The following is a 17,707-nucleotide window of genomic DNA, read 5'->3' on the forward strand; positions in this document are numbered from 1 at the left end:
CCCATTGCTTCAAACCCTGGAATTTTTCTATACCTTTGACCCGAATCAGTGACTATGTCACACACATCTTGTATATGTCTGTCTATTCTCAGTGGCAATCAATAAAATTATCACTGTCACTCCAGTATCACATTTTTGACAAATTTAATATACCATCAACCATGTTCATGCAATCATGGCTGTCAGTATGATGAACATGGAACATCTAGAGTACATATACACTTTACCAAGTTTCCTGACTCACCTAAGAAGCACAGTTCCCATTAACATGATTAATACAGCAAGGTGCCCATCCCCTAATGAACTTGTAAATAACACCTGTACTGTAATCCAATTACTATTACCATCATAAACAAACTGTAATTTATCATGTTTATTACTGTTGGCACGTATTAAATATATACTGACGGAATCTATCATCTTATATCCCTGTCATGAAATAGTTACCAGTTGGCAATTAAGATAAACGCTAATTTAAACCTCCAGCCTGCATGTTTAAATTCATCATATCTGCCAATAACCTCGGTAAGGATTTCAGATAGGAACAGATCATACCAGCTAATATATTTGTGCTAGCCTAAGACTCGCAACAATCAGGAAGGACCTGTGACATTTAGTCATGGACTGCCAGTGTTATTATTAAATATAGAAGGCAACTCTCTAGGAGATCAATTTACAGTCTAATGAAAGTAAAAGTTCTTTTACAAATCTGACAGGTAATGGTGATATGCATATGCATTTGCAAAGCTACTATTATCAGCATGGTCTGTAAATATCTAACAAGTCATCCTGAATATGAAAATCTTTCTTATGTACATGAAGTATCTACATATCACAGCACAGCAGGTCGAACAGCAGGCATCTGCCTGCTCACTACAGATAACACTTCCAGTTCAGCTGAGAGAAGCATGGGGCACCAGGGGTGGTGGGGTTATCACAGCCCAGGAAACCTTGCGTCCTCTTGAGCCTCAGTAGGAAGTCAAATGAACATGACAAAGGACCAAGCTGGAAGACAGACTATCACTGTACTCAATTTCTGTAGTAAATGTCAGTGAATGTTCTCACACAGATTCAACAGTACTGGCTAGCAACCAGTTATTGCTATTTTTAGCATTATTTTTATCAACTTGCTTCATTGTTTCTTAACATAATGAAATGGAACTTAACTTGATGATAGATTAGCTATACACTGATGTTCCATTCTTGTTGACAGTTACCGATCTTGTTTCTCTGTAACACGGTCATCAGGAAGTGCGGTGGTGTATATTGCAATTTGGGATTGCACATGCATGTGCACATGCAGTTTATCACATCTTTCTTGAATCTATCTACAGAACTAAGTGTTCTGTATGGCAAGTAGATTTTACATCACCACATAATTTAATATCACTGATCATTGACTCTTATCTTATGTAAACACTGTCATTCTTTCAATTCTGATCATAATCATCAAATATACATAATGACCAAATTTCCCATTTCAGATACAGCATTGCAATCACAAGCAATAAAGGTCTTCAACATTAGAAAATTGAGATATTATACCTATTCTGCTACACCTGTCATTTCACATAAAACACATCAAAGAAAATTAATGTAATGACATGTAATTTCAGAGTACATATGTGTGTTAGAAAATGAACAGGATACCTGAGCCTGTTTCCTCTGATAGTATTCAATCTACAAGATAGGGACATGAGTAAATGTTTACTTTAAACATTAGCATACATTAGCCTGGACAAGGTAAGGCAAGGACCCTTTAAATTTCAGGCTCGTATTCATGCACTAATGATCTGTTGCATTAAACAGCAGTCCATGAATCTCATGGTGGCCTGTGAATATTCCTATGAGGATGACACTAACTATTAATGATGCTCTGAACAATGCTGAGTGTCATCAAGGATGATAACACTCCATGAACCAAGCCATGGAGGCGGACCTATAGGATCATTTAATAAAGATAGCTGGGAACCTTGTAAAACCCAAAATATCAACTTGGGAAATCATAAACTATACACTTAACAAAGTTTGATAATCAATACTGGACAAGTTGTTTGTACATGCTGCCCTTCAGAATGCCATGTATAGTGATAAGAATAGGATTGGTTGCTTGGTTGTTTTGTTGTTTAGCACCACACTTAGCAATATTCCAGCCATATGGAAGCAGTTTGTAAACAATTGAGTCTGGACCAGACTATCATGTCATAAACATCACAAGCATCAATTTAGGCAACTGGGATACAATGACGTGGTCAACCAAGTCAGCAAGTCTGGCCACCCAATCCTGTTACAATAAGCTTGTGTTACAGAAGGCAAATTCCAACTTGGATCTTCATGGGCTGATAAGAATAGTTAAACTAAGGAACCAAATCAAGCATTGCCACAATTAGTGCTGGAGAACCAGTGTCTCAACAGGGGTGTACACAATCTCTGAAAGTAACTGTCTGTGTCCTGCTGATACACAGGAGACTCCGCTATGATTAGTAGCTTATCATGTTGGTCATCCTAACAGACTTATGAAAGTCTTGGTGTTTCTCCTTACAAGCAGATCATCATGGCTTACATCTTCAAACACAGCTGATTATTGACTGTGGTTATTGCATTAACGTAAAGCACCACATTCCAATTAACCCCTGCCCCCTGATGATTTACTTATCCCCATTATTCCAGACCATTAAATGAATCACATTTGAATCACTGTTAAACTTGGATTCCATTATGAAGATTTAGTGCATCCATCCTTCCAGTATGTCCAGTAATCATTGTAGTAACTGTGTCTGCGTCCATGTACATGTGTAGTCCATACACGTGGCCATTAGTTTGGCTGTTTGTCTGGCCTCTCTAGTAAGTAGTCTGACATAATGTATTGGTTGTCATTAGTTCAGTATTATCATTATCAATAGTGTATGCACCATGTTGAGGGAGAGAATGGGGAATGAGAGAGAAAGTCAGTAATTGGTCTTATCCTATTTTGCTCACCCTACCAAACCTTTTATCACGTTTATGTGACACTTAATTCTTTCCTCTTAGTGTTATGAACACTGATATAATATACACCATATTCAAAGTGGGAGGGCGAACGGCAGTAGTTTGTCATGATCACCACTATAATAAACAAAAAAAATAATTGCCCTGATTCATAACAAGTGAAAAATGTTGGTGCCAAACTACAGTATTTACATGTACATGGCTGTTTAAATAATACTACTGAGCAACTTCTTTAATGGGTGCTACTAGATAGCAGCATGGTCTATATAGTGGGCACAATCTCTCCTGCTGATAGACATCATGTATGTGATATACTCTATAACAGATATCTACACTGCACACCCAGTGTACAATGGTGTAAATCAAAAGACTTGGCAGGTCGGCTACTTAGTGGCACTCATTACCTCACTAACTGAAATAAACAGGAATACAGTCACAGCAGTGAAAATGGAAACAGAAATAAATCTTGATCTACTGTTAGTAACAATGGTTACGATTCCTTCTTCTTATCTGTGATCATGATGATAAGATAGTTAACCTCTTGATTGCAGTCAGATATAAACCAAGCCCCATGCTGACTGACAGTAATAAGACAAATACCCTTGCCATTTAATTCTTAGCAGAGCTTTTCTGTTCCACCCAATTCTACCTGATAATTAGATAAATAGCAGATATCCACAATGCTGTCTTGCTCAGTACTCAGTGAAAGAAAATCCATGTGTGCTGCCATTATGGTTACAGTTAAGATAAAGGACAACTAATACATTATCTCATTTAGTTGATTGTAACCATGATTTTCATTGTAGAATTTGGACCAGAATACACAGGAAGTGGTTACGGCAATGAAAAAAACCCCAAAACCGCTTTGTCGGTTTGTTATATAATCATGCTCTTTATAAACATACTTTTTAGTACACATAAAAATAATTAATACTTTGTGCAAGAACAAACTTCTAAGAAGAAAACATGCCAGGATTTCAGAATGGAAGCTGGGCCTAAACCACTGTAGGTCAACCACATAAGAGGGCTGAATTCAACACAACACTTGCAGACATAGATGCCATGAACACGATTAGTGTGATTCAACTTGCCCTTAGCTTAATCCCAACTAGTGGTTTTAAAACATCACCAGTAAGTAGATTTTGGGACAAAACACATGATCAATCAAGATTTTCACTGGGTACCTCAGACAAGTGACCATGTACTATTATGAGTGACGTTTGTATGTTGAGTCTGTCTACACACAATGAGTGGCAAATAACATTACATACCACTACAGCTGACAACCGTGACAGTAAACTATGAGGTTATTTTCACGTTATCTATGCAACTGGTAATCCTGTGTCTGTCAGGATATTTTGATGACAACATTAATGATTAAACAGAACCACAGTATTGTAAATAGAGTCAACTGTGGTTACAATGAACCCAAAGGATCCACATAAATTAGTCTGTTATTTTAAATAATAAAGTTTATTTTATAATAAATGAATTTATTTTGTTACACATATTTCATCTGAATATGCAGCAAGTGGTCAGGACAAAATGAAAACAGTCCTTTAGACTGATCACTTCATTATAAGTGACACTGTCATAAATGTTATCTACTGTACTTTGTTTTGGGACAAGTTTCCAATTACCAGTGAAAAGGCCTGGAAACCATATTGCTCAAAATGTGTAATTTGTGTATTGGATATTATAATGGATCAATGATCAAAGTCACGACCATCTGAAGCACAGGTTAATGCTAAAAACCCAACATTACTAAAAATATTGATTATGATGACACTAAACTGCAATGCTATGTAAGTTTGTACATGACAAACAACGGGTATGTACAAATCAATATGAAGTACCTTTATCTCCTTCACTGGTAGTGGTAGTGTATATTTTGAACATACAGACTATATATCAAGGTATTAAGTACAATCATAAATCTTTGAGGCACTCACTGTGTTAAGATAAGTCATAGAAGGAGACTGGTGAGTGTCACAAACACACATTCTCTGTATACAGAAGATTACCAAGCCAAACACTAAACAAACCAACTATCTATACACCATATCCCTTTCCTAGATGACCTATCTCTATGAATATACTCTCCAAGGCCACTGTAAGCTGATGGAAACCTCCGTTATCATGCTTGAAGACACAGTTCTCATACATCACTGCAATAAATAAAAACTCACTTTGTTTCGAGTGTTGATTTTGTATTTTCTGTGATGACACAGGACATATTGTAAACATCAGGAACAACGTGACCTTCGGGAATGGAAAGAACTAACCAAGAATTATCCAACTTCTGTTATGTGTGAAGCATGAAATACATCTTGGTCAGTTGTGTGACCAGCACAATGGACCTTTGACATCACAGGGGAATGTGTGTCCATGTCATTAGGTGTGAAGACAATGTTAGCAAAACACATTAAGGTGTTGGTGGACACATTACCAGGTGCGAAGAGGGCAAACACCAAGTATTTTAACACTTGTCTCAACAAAGAAAATAAACAATATTTTACAGCGCATCACATATACACATAACTCAGCAGATCGCAGAGATCTGCACTGTCAACATGCACATGTTCTCCTTCATCATTGGTTATCTTGTCCACAGTACTGCTGTTAGCTGGCCACTAACTGTGGGAAAACATGCATCAAACATGTCTAAGATAATAGGAAAGGTTTGACCTCAAACATCTTAAAAACTGGAAACACCTGGCACAACATGTTTCAGAGTTTGAGAATTCACCCTAACTGACACAGCAGCAATACTGACAATCAACATTTCATCCTAGGTGCAATATTTGAAGTGAACAGTTTACAACTTTCTCTTCTGATCTGCTGATGGAGATACATAAATATTAATAATTAATAGATATTTTCAATAGTGCACAAATATGATATGCTGCACAGTTGCCATTAGTGTTTGCAATACTTTAATTTGCCAGTTGGCAATCATGGCCTGCTGCCTCCTGCTTGCTTTAAATTGTTTAAAAACTAAAGTTATTGTAACACGATGGATCATGGATGATTCCAGAAAAAAACAAAAACAAAAACACGGAAAAGATTCCAGTTTTAAAAAAAAATATATACTGAAGGCCACAGGGGCCTGCACATATTTGAATCTGTCAGCTTGATGCAATAACTCCTATCATCGAGCCAGCAATTATTTTGAACCCTGGTTGCTATCTATCTAATGGCGAAAGTGACAGTCCACATGTCAATACTGATAATCATACATATCATTCATGTGTCTTGAATTTTACTACTACATTGTACTATCAAGCTTATGTAAATGTTAAATCATAGATTGTGTACCACAGACTAACATATTCAGCCAAATAAAACAGCAAACTCTTCAATGTTTTTCATGTACTGTAAAACAAATATATATTTTCGGCAGAATAACACAAATGGCCACAAAACTACCATTTATCACGGTTAAGGTTAAACCTAGACAAATAAATGTCTTACAAAAACAAACCTTTTAACTGTCATAGTCCAGAACCCTACAAGTTACTGGAATAGTTTGTCCTGAACATGACCCCACTTAGGATGACACTGAACCACACACCAGTTTCACCAAGTCCATTGTTCTAGGATGTCTCCAACCAATCTCAAAGGCACAGAAGCTCTTGTCCCTGTTCCTCACACTTGTCGCAAATATGGATTGGCAAAATTACCACAGCAAATTGGCTTCAAGAGAATTAGCAACTAATGATGGACAATTAAATCCCATCAGCTTTATCAGATCACACAAAGCATTTTGAAAAGGTGACATCATAGGGCAATCCTCAACAAAGGATTATATGAGAAGAGAAACAGACTTGCTATCAGCATGATCAGGGTGTAGCCATTGCTACTACTAGTCAATCATCTGATACATGCAATACAGTATTATAAGGTTAGCATACAGTGTATGTACTAAGCTATTTACAATAATACAAACTTCTTACATTATGTTTTTTAATCACATGCATGTGATGATTTAGAAACATAATAATATCATGGTAGTAAACAGACTAGAATCCTAAAAAGTCTCTTCAAGTGGAAATAAACAAATAGTGAGGTAGTTATGGTAACCTCATATGTGTAAAACCGTAAACTTCGAAATTCAGTTGTAATCAAATCAAGCATTTGAATGTTCAAATTGATTCACATAACTGAAAACGTTTTTGGATTGATTAGCTGTCAGCATAGTTAACTTGTGTTCTTTCTCGGCAAAACTAACATGTAGTGGTGACCAGAATTTTTATGAATAGTCTTAACAACTAAAACCTAGAATGGTCTTTGGTCGGTGAATTGTTTTACAGGCTGTTCCTTTTCTGTAATAGCCATGATAGTATTTCAATGCAGGACTAGGGTCATCCCTATTTGTTTACCTTTGTTAACAGTTAACAACTGTGAGCTATAACCTCACATATATGTACCTCGCTCACAAAGCTAAAGGTCTTGTGATCTGTAGTGTTTGATGTTTAATCAGCATGTAATCACCCTTTGTAACAATCTTAATAACAGCTGTTAAACATTTCTGGGGGCCTCCATTACTATAGGTTCAGTTCTCATAGAATCCTTGAATCCTATCCACAAAGTATTCATAGCACTACTTAATATTCATAGTTTACAGACACTAACATTACAAACACTTTCTTGATTGGGACCTGGGATTTTTTTCCAAATTTGAAACTTGGACTTGCAATGGTCAATCGTTACTAACAACATTCTCCATTGCTATACAACATGCCATGATATGAGTGTTGTATCACTAGGTCAACAATATTCAAGGATCAAGATGACATGTATTTCCAATTTATTACTCTGGGTATATTTTTATGACGGTATTCACATGACATGACAAGGGGTTATCAGCCTGGAAAACAAAGCATGTGCATCAGGTGAATGGAGAATACCTTATAAACATATGCATGATACACAAATGTGACAAAAAGACATTTACTCTGTTGACTCTGAATTCAGTGTAAACAGGGTTAACATAAAGAAATCTCACAACTTAAACTGGACATTCAACTGTGTTATTGTGACAAAATTCACCTACCTAACCAGTGTTAACTGTGCCTACAAAACTAAAGGGTTCATAAATCTTGTCATATGTTCACAAGAAAAGAGTTTTAAGCATTAAACCTGTTAGGAGATGTATCTATGTATCTCCAAATTCTTGACATACCTTAAGCTAAACATACTCAACACATGTGTTACCCGTACAATCCAAACTTTGTGTCGTGAAAAGCTGGAAACTAGCACTTCAAGTTTTGTGATCATCTGTAGTCAATGTAGTAGTTCAAGGATATGTGTTTCTATTGCATGACAAGTATAAGCTTTGTAAAATTACAACATGAATTAAATACACTGTTACTATGATATACAAACATTAAATTGTAATATCACCATAATGAATAACATGGCTGGAGAACATTAATATTGATATTAATGAGTATAATGGGTGTTTTACCATAACGCATACCTTTGCTTATGCAACAGATATGGGTAGAGTTTCGAGTATCAACAATCTGCCTTTTCTAAAGATTCAGTTAAACAAGCTTGCAATCTTCTTACATACACATCTACCCTACATCTATGGGGCAAACACCTAGAACACTGCCACCTGATAATCATGCATGTTTCACTAGTCTGTGTGAACTGTAAACCTGGTAAAGGTTGTGACATCTGACTCATATTTTGTATGATAAACACAATCATATATGAATGATACAACAATGAAGAAAGAGATGTTATCGATCAATACAATCACCGGGAACACTGCTTATGTTGGTCAACAAAATATTTCAACCATTGTAACTAAGTTCATGTATACAGGCTACATGTCACTTGTTCGGGATCTACTTTAACTGTGACCGGAAAATCTATGTTTCTGACCAGTCTGGAAGGGCTGGAGAGATCAATAACATTAAACAAACCCGAACTAACATCAATACTACAAAATGAAAAATACAAAAACTGAGATCACAGTTGAATCAGCTGACAAATTTCATGGTCCTACCACAGCTGTCATATACAAGCTTGGCAGATAAACAAAGACCAGCTCCCATACAGTGCAATAGTAAGGCCTGATTTATTTTTGGATTTATCTACTGATGAATGAATTCAAAACAGCATCAATGAAAAAGAAATAATCCCTCTTCTATGGAATATGGACATATGACATTTTAGTTCCCGATCAAGCGTAAACAAAACACTGGACAACGCACCTGACAGTCGATCAGGCTCAAGTCCCGAGGAAACATCGAGGCCGCAGATGACGAAATAGTCCGAAAACCTGCTGGGCGGAGGTTGCGACGACATCTTCACTTGTTATCTAGTAATTTCCATGATACTGAAGTGTTTTAAAATATAAAAGTGTACTACATCACCAACATATCGACGCCATCTCATTACTCATGTCATTTATCATGAATCTTTGCAGACGCCAGATGGCGCTTGTTCATACTATTTCCTCAACAACACCTCAAGGGGGTCGCCAGTACTCTGCTGGAGAGCGCACTGGGTCGCTTATTTGGTTCAGACAGGAAGATTACTACTTCTGCGCATGCCATCAAGAGGGGCACATGCCAAGGCTCCTTTGTTATCAAAATCTGCATGAATGTTTGCTTTTGAAGCCTAAAATGAAAGTTAGTGGAAACTAACGAATGGTCCAACTAGTTATCACAGTGCATTTCAGATGCACTTCCTAAAATATGTAATATTTGTAACCCTTAAAATACAGAACGCAATATAAAGTATTTGCAGGAAGGTAATTGAAGCTGTGTCTGTCTGTCGCCACTGACTAGACGCCGTAATTAGTACAACGTGTATATTTATGAGATAATTAAAAGGGCAGATCACCCACTCATTAGGGTGAAGGCTGATCATTAGGTATTGGTGATTTGAATGTCCATTTACCATAAGGAAGATAAAATAGGACAACGGAGACTTCATTTGAGCATAATTTGGCATGACTATGACAGGAGTGTCTAAGAAGTGAGTGAGTGAGTTGAGTTGTACGCCGCACTCAGCAATATTCCAATTCCAGCTACATGGTGGCGGACTGTAAATAATTGAGCCTGGAGCAGACAAACCAATGATCAACAGCATGATTATCGATCTGCGCAAATGAGAACCGATGACATGTCGACCGAGTCAGAGAGCCTGACCACCCGATCCTGTTAGTCACCTCTTACGACATGCATGAGATTACTGAAGGCCGATATTCTAACCCGCACGGGTCGTTTATGTAAAGGTAACTATAGGCAAATCTGATATAACAAGTTCTGTGTTCGCACCATGTCTCATCATGAAATATATCCTTTTCGTGGACTGATTCTCATTCTGTCTGTCTGTCTCTCTCTCTCTCTCTCTCTCTCTCTCTGTGTGTGTGTGTGTGTGTGTGTGTGCGCGCGCGCGCGCCTCTGTCTGTCTCTCTAACTCTCACACTCACGCGGATGATATATACGTTATTCAGGCCGGTGACGTGTACTGTCAATTCATGGTTTGTCTCAGAAAAACACCGCACCGCCCATTTGCCGGTTATAACATCTACACCACACGACCGTCAGTCAGTTTACACAGGTGGACAAGGCCAGAACCAGGTGAGTCTTATAGATACTACACATACAGCCGGTGAATATGTCATAACTATCGCAGTGTTTGTGATGCATGACTATCATCGGTCATGCTGCACATGTTTCAGATGTTGTGGAGAAGATGAGTGTGTTATTATTCTAATCGTCCATGAAGCTGTGGCGATGTTGGATATGTGGACAGGTTACTATTACCACTGACTCTTGGTGCTTATGTGTCTGTAGGTAGCGACAGTTTGTATGATTGTAACAATAATACTGATAGGCCGTTAGTTTCTCTGATAGATATTTTACAATTTATCACACTCTGTGTCCACTATTGGAGAACAGACATCTTATAGAGAAGGGACTGCAAGAGATAATTACAAATGGCGGTGTTTTCCAGCATATGGTCCGTGTTTACTGCAACGTTAAGAAAATAACACACTTATTTCCATATGGCAGCTCCCCCCCCCCCCCCCCCCCCTCTCTCTCTCTCTCTCTCTCAAAGACGCTTAGTCCATGAATATATATAATTTTAATGGTAACAAATAAACTCATTTAAAATGAAAAGAAGCCCTAAAGAGTTGGGAGATTCACATGGGGAAATCTAGAATTGCTTCATTTTGGGGGTTAGCATTGCAAAGAGGGCTAGCCAGTATAGGAAAACAATGTGGCTGAGGGACCGTGAGACAGACTAACAGCCTCCATGCAAGTAGATGGAATATTGCTGAATGTGGCGCGTTGAGTAACAAACGTTACCTCCATGGTAGGACAAGAGAGTCGTTCACGATGGAGTGAAAACCCATGGTCTCATTCTCATGGCGGTTCTCATAATACTGTGACTTTTTAAAACTTCGTACATGTTTGCACGGGTTTTAGTATCAACTCCGATATGAATAACCGTACCCATACGCAGACACTCCGATATACATTCATCTGCTTGATGCTGGCACAATGGAGTGAGGTGACAAGCACTGTCTTATCGTCCAGGCATTATTCTTTACTCAAAAGCGTCATTTTTATAAGAGTTCCGCGTGACATTACGACCCCCGAGTCACGACCTGATGCTACTCTCCCATAGAGGAGGTGCGTTTCTTCTAGAAACATAGACATAAGATTTTCAGGAGCGTCTCTATTGTCTTAATTGTGTATAACAAGGGACGCGGGGTATAACAAGTGCGGATTTGATGGTAAAAATGAATGATAGTCATCCACTGCTGGGGTCCAGCTGGTAAGCATCATATCGTATCGCACTAACGGCAGGTGCTACTCATGCTATCCACCACTGGTTTGTGTGTTCCATATTCAACCACACACTGGCTGTCGTATTGTTAACAACACACATAATTGACTGGTAGGTATAATTGTGAATTGAAGGTTCATGTGACATAACTAGACAGCAGTTTAAACAGACCGTAAAGTAATGGCCTTTGTTTCGGGTACAAGGGGCTGGATGATAGGGGATGGAGTGTAACGGACCGGAATTGCAACACGAATGCGAGTACATATAATGTTAACACGCTGCATTTGCAAGTCAAAGTGATTCATTTAATTTGACTCAATAGTGTGAGGCTAGGCTGGCGTGATGAGTATTTTAAACCCTTTTTAAACATGTGCATGCGTGCGAGTGCGCGTGTGTTCAGGAGTAATCTGGTACCCCACCTGTGTGTCCCTTTATGTCATGTCTTTATACTATATATAAACTAGTATACTGAACAACTACATAGCTGTAAGCGACGGGCAATGATTCACGCTGCCCTCTCACCCCTGGTTCTGATTCTGCCCACCATTTCCAGTTTTTAGCAGGCAAACGAGCAACTTAGCCGGAAAACTGTTTAACTTTACGCTAATGTTTATGAGATATATGTTTATCTTGCCCGTGTAGAGTTCACGTTGTATAATACAAACACCAACAGTCAACGGATTTGCGTGATGTATTATCTGTTTGTCTGGTGAAAAGACATGTCCGGAGGAAACACACAGCGAAAAAATGCCTTGAAAGATATCATTGGGTATTTAGCTCAACACTTCCACGACATGAACACAAGCTTGTACAACAGTAAGCTCATTTGTTAGTTGAGAAAACGATACCGACAGGAAACCTAGAACAGTAGAAATATTGATAACCAAACCTGAAAACCTAAATGATTGTAATCTTATCCATTTGACAACATGGAAAATGAATATGAATAATCGCTATTTTTTCGAAGAAAACGACATGAAGCCACAGAACAGTGTCAGCACTTATTATATGGCGTGCGGAAAATGGTACTGTAATACGTGAGCGCCATCTTTTGGTAAGAAGATCAAGTGGGACAGTGTTTTGGTGTAAGGTGTGAAGTGTTATGATCTACTATGATTGACAACGTGATGACATCCCAACAACCTATGTTTATTATTATGCAGGAATACCTTCCCCGGCCATATGCATGTGTTGTTCAGAAATAAGTGATACATTAGAGTGTTAACCCAAGTCGGTAAAGGTAGACAACCCTCAACATATCAACATCGAAGCGTACCGCCAATAAGATGGTTTGACAACACGAGAACTGAGTTACTGTATCATGGAATATTTTACGTATAAACAGCGTCATCTAACGTTTCTCTAAACGCGTAGTAACTTGTTTAACATAGCAGGGTGTGACATCCAAACACTCCTAGGTTGGAATTGCAATATATTTGCCGTAGATCCAATTGTTTCATTCAATCACCGATACTGTCAGCTGATGTTGTCCTGCATTGTCAACATTACCTTTGATAACAAATCATGACAGTGACAGAGAAACGTGATTTGTTTTTAGTTTGATCTTGGTTTTAGACCTTTGTTGATGAATCAAGACGTGATTCATGTAAATCATTGCCATGTTCATTTATAATTTGACAGGATTAGCTGCTCTGTCATGGCGGGGAGCATACATCATGCCTAGCTATAAAGACTCCACGCTGTTTTACATTGCTTGTTTCACAGGAGAGGTCCTACCACTAGGTTGTGTATATTCAGACCTCTTCATTTACCTCCTCAGATTTTATGTTGTCACAGATGTTTTGTACAGTACACACAAATTCAAAGTTTTCCTAATGTCTTATCCAAGATGAACATATAGAAAAGTATTTTGACTTGATATAAGAAGTATATGCATGGTGATTATAACTTTGTAACAGTTTTTAAATATCTCATTGATGAATTAGCATGTGGTCATCATGATATTGTATTAAATTTTATATATGTAAGTGTTAACTGCTCATAGTTGCTTTTTCCTGCTTACAGGAGTCATCTGTCCATGATGCTACGCCACTATGCCCAGCAGCTCAACCCCCTTCGCTATCTAACTGCAGCAAACCTCATCTCTCGGATAACTCCACAGGCCCAGGTATGTGTATCTTTGACAACATTTATACTCAACAATGAGATAACAATATGAATGACATTCCTATAATGTGTTTCCTTGTAACTAGAACTTGTCCAGCGCCCATGAAGATCTTGGTTAGAACTGATCTTCATGAGCCCATGCATGTTTTAAGAAACGACAGGCTCACTGCATTGGTTGATATGTCACTGTATTCCAGTTGCATAGATAGATGCTCATGCTGTTGATCACTGATTTGGTAATACTGTGGGATTGATGTTTTTGTGTGTGTTTGAGTGTGAGTGAATGTGCATACATGCATGGATGTTTAAAAAAAAAACAGGTGCTTGTCTCACATGAACATGCTGAAAGTGTTCATCTAAACAAGCAAAATGAATCTGATGCAGACACAGTTCATGTTGTAACAGGTGAGACTATGGAAAACCCAATCGATAAAGCATTTAGCTGTCTTCACAAAGTCCCTGGTTCCATTCCTCTCATGGAATATGATTGTGCATGCTCTCTCCTTCCTCCCACCCATTCAGCCATTTTCTCGCCAGAGCATCACTCTCTCCTCGGACTGCAGCAGTGATGAGGTGAGCAAGGCTCAGTCTGCTGCCAAGTACACCGGACAGCCAACCATCTTCTCCAAGATCCTGGACAAAACTATACCAGCCAACATACTATATGAAGATGACCAGGTACATAGTGTTACATATTTTGATCAAGATATTACATATTTCAGGCACATTCCATCTTTGATGTGTTGTATGCCGTATCTGTTTAGATAGGATATCTGGTTTGTATATCTGATTTGAAAATGGGGCAAGGGGTAGTCTAGTGGTTAATGCATTGGTAAGACTTCTGCTCATATCATGCCTGAATTTTAACAGTGTGTTAAAAAATTCATGACCATAATTCATGTAATATGATTCAGGTAATGTGTAATTTAAGGGGGAATACTGGCAGAAGACTTTCCAAAGCTTTATACGTCTAGCTGATGACTCAAGTTTGAATCGCCTTGGGAACAATGTTTCAACTTAATTCTGAACTCATTCACTAATAATATTTTGAATTCAGGAAGCTGTAAATTATATGGTCATGGTGACTGTATTCTTTTGTACCTGAATGCATTTATATCTCATATCATTTCTAGTTACAGCTGGTAATATGGTCATAGAATTATCTTCCTTGGTTGTAACAGGATGGTTACAGCATGTGCTTGTTGCACTGTATGCCCATATTTGACTCTCCACATGAATACAATATTTTAAGCACTGCATGCTCCTTCCCTTTGTTGCAGTGTATGGCATTTTCTGATGTCAACCCACAAGCTCCAGTTCATTTCCTGGTTATTCCCCGCAAACCTATAGTAATGTTGAGTGAAGCAGTTGATGAGGATGAAAAGGTAAAGAGTTGCAGACTGAAGCTGCTCTTTATGATTCATATATTATGTTAACATATGCTGGAGATTCTTTGTATGAGTACTGTGACATGAGCCAGCAGCCTGTCCTAATTGTCTGATGCAACTAACTGGGTAAGGTGACCTGCTCAGTGACTTGGTTCATCATGTGACATTTTTTCCTGAGGGTATGAAACTTTGTTTGAAACATCAACCACAGAATTGTCTGGTCCCAATGATCTACAGGCTGTTATTTTATAGCTTGAATATTGTCAAGTGCTTCATCAAACCAGGCACGTAGCAAGCCAGTTTTTTTTTTTGTGTAAGCCTGATTGGTTGCAAAAACTTTTTATTTAGGTAGTATTGAGGGGCTTGCCCATTTTAGCAACAATCATGTGTGACTGTTACCCTGGGCTTTTTTTAAAAATGGTAGCTAACCAAAATGAAACAAGAATCAAACATGCACAATTATTACTGACACGGTTTCTAGCTTCCATATTTCCACCGAAGTACATATTGTGCATCTTGTCATGATGTGGCTGAAATATTGTCAATGTGACGTTAAATATTAACTCACTCACTCACATATTGTGCAGAGGGACCATACATTTGTAGTACATGTGTACTGAGGACTGTATATGGTGTGACGAGATGTACAATAGTCGAGGTAGTGACAGACATATTACAGTGGTGTGCACGGAAGTATAGCAAGTTCTGGTTCTCAGTTAACTAAGGAGACTAAGCAAGAGCTAGGTTTCAATTTGCTTCTAAGAACAAGTTTTGCACCAGTATTATCTACTAGTGGAGTGATTTTATAGAAATAGTGATTGATGCCAGAGTTACCTCCCCTTTTCAGTTGCTGGGCCATCTGATGGTGGTGGCTAAGAAAGTAGCAGCGCAACAGAAGCTTGATGAAGGTTACAGACTCGGTGAGTTTTACAGCAGGCAGATGCCAGTACTGTTGTCATAGCAACATCTATCCTGTTACGACGGCCATGAAGACTCTTCTCATCTTATGAAAAAGCCAGTATCCCATTCAAACATTGTGAAATTTATTAGATCCTATTCCTGATTGTTATGACCAGTAATGAGTTCCTTGTTTTGTTGTAGTGATAAACAATGGCAAGCATGGTGCACAGTCCGTCTACCATCTCCACATCCACATCATTGGGGGACGGCAGATGTCATGGCCACCAGGCTAGAAGACAGTATCAGACTTGATACTAGGTTGGGATGGGGTAGCATAGACTCACATGAAAAGATTAATGAATTATTTCCCAGGTATTAACTCTTAGGATCGGGTGACCGAAATATACAAAACAGGGAAATACAATTAAGTTTATTACAGTTCATTTTGTTCTTGTTCAGTAATTTCATTAGTGTAAAACATTCATGCAGATGAATACATTAGAGAAAAAAAATCTTCTTGAATTTTCCTGCAAATCTTTTCACCATTTTTATATCTTCCACCAACAACTGAGTGTGAGATCACTTATATATTTTATGCTTTTTGTTTATATTTTGACCAACTCTGCATTTTGTTTTACCATGACATGCAGACAAATAGGTTTGAAGACTGGTGATCTAACTATGTGCCTTTATCGAACTCAAGCTGAAACAGTTTTGAATAGTTTTGTTGATATTGAGGAATGGGATATTTCCTAGTTCATTTTTTGGCTGTCACAGGATTCAAAGCTCCAAACAAGGTTGATTGTGGTGCATGTAATGTTTGAAGTTCAGTTTACAGGCTTCAGATGAATAGCTGTGTAATCAGAGGTATGCTTGTGGCTAATGTAGGGTTGAGTCAGTGATTGTACTAACTGTATAACCATTATATCCCCCAAGTGATGTAAGAATGGCATTTGTACAGAAAGGAACCTTCTATACCCAGAAAATACCCATTCATAATGTGTCTGATGTACAATGTGTGTGTATCTGGAAATGGTTGTTAAGTTTTATACAGGTTAAATAACTTGACTTACAGTGTGAGACAACAGAGTGTCACCTGTGTCTCTCACTAAAGTATCTTACCTGTTAACTGAGAAATACATATATATTCAGAATCTACCAGAGTTGTGTTTTCATTAACAGATAGGCAGACTTCTAACATGAAGTTGTTTGTAAAATAGTACTTAAATCCAGAGACAAGGTTTACCCATGTTATAAACTTTGAGCACTTCCTGTTTTTGGACCTGTGAAGTCTGTCAGGTGCAGACTCAGTTGCCGTATAGGTGGAATTCGCTTGACTGCGGCCTCAAACAACAAACAAACAAATGAAAATTCTTTTTTTTCTGTTTGTCTAAGGACAGAGCTAGAGGTCCCTGGTAATATAACAAACACGTGTGAGCTCACATTGGAAGCACCCCTAAAATCTCCAAAACCATTTGCTAACT

At 38.1% G+C, this 17,707-nt stretch overlaps 2 protein-coding genes across 9 annotated transcripts in view; one reads left to right on the plus strand and one right to left on the minus strand.

Moving 5' to 3' along the window:
* Window positions 1-9,439, minus strand: part of LOC137288135 (DENN domain-containing protein 5B-like) — a 46,303-nt gene extending 36,864 nt beyond the window's left edge. For all 4 annotated transcript variants that reach the window (XM_067820546.1, XM_067820545.1, XM_067820543.1 and 1 more), the window contains exon 1: window positions 9,216-9,439. In XM_067820546.1, the coding sequence (XP_067676647.1) occupies window positions 9,216-9,309 (94 nt within the window). In that variant the 5' untranslated portion in view covers window positions 9,310-9,439. The remainder of the gene's footprint in view (window positions 1-9,215) is intronic.
* A 3,392-nt stretch (window positions 9,440-12,831) lies between these two features.
* LOC137287020 (adenosine 5'-monophosphoramidase HINT1-like) lies at window positions 12,832-17,379 on the plus strand. Of its 5 annotated transcripts, none has more exons than XM_067819113.1 (7): window positions 13,065-13,118; window positions 13,450-13,551; window positions 13,834-13,936; window positions 14,473-14,613; window positions 15,216-15,320; window positions 16,171-16,243; window positions 16,425-17,379. In XM_067819113.1, exons 3-7 carry the CDS (start codon window positions 13,847-13,849, stop codon window positions 16,514-16,516), a joined length of 501 nt encoding a protein of 166 aa, XP_067675214.1. In that variant the 5' UTR covers window positions 13,065-13,118; window positions 13,450-13,551; window positions 13,834-13,846; the 3' UTR covers window positions 16,517-17,379. The 5 variants fall into 5 exon arrangements, with proteins under 5 accessions (XP_067675211.1, XP_067675215.1, XP_067675216.1 ...); XM_067819112.1 differs by having other exon boundaries at window positions 13,073-13,143; XM_067819110.1 differs by lacking the exons at window positions 13,065-13,118; window positions 13,450-13,551 and adding an exon at window positions 12,832-12,898.
* The last annotated feature ends 328 nt before the right edge of the window (window positions 17,380-17,707 follow it).

The sequence above is a fragment of the Haliotis asinina genome, chromosome 6 (assembly GCF_037392515.1).
Source record: "Haliotis asinina isolate JCU_RB_2024 chromosome 6, JCU_Hal_asi_v2, whole genome shotgun sequence".
In the NCBI taxonomy this organism is placed as follows: domain Eukaryota; kingdom Metazoa; phylum Mollusca; class Gastropoda; order Lepetellida; family Haliotidae; genus Haliotis; species Haliotis asinina.

What these genes read in the sequence shown, in the direction of transcription:
- LOC137287020 (XM_067819110.1), top strand. Translation starts at nt 13,847, where the DNA reads ATGATGCTACGCCACTATGCCCAGCAGCTCAACCCCCTTCGCTATCTA. An exon ending in TACTATATGAAGATGACCAG is followed by an intron (nt 14,614 to 15,215) that starts GTACATAGTGTT and finishes CCTTTGTTGCAG; the next exon opens with TGTATGGCATTTTCTGATGT. An exon ending in TGATGAAGGTTACAGACTCG is followed by an intron (nt 16,244 to 16,424) that starts GTGAGTTTTACA and finishes GTTTTGTTGTAG; the next exon opens with TGATAAACAATGGCAAGCAT.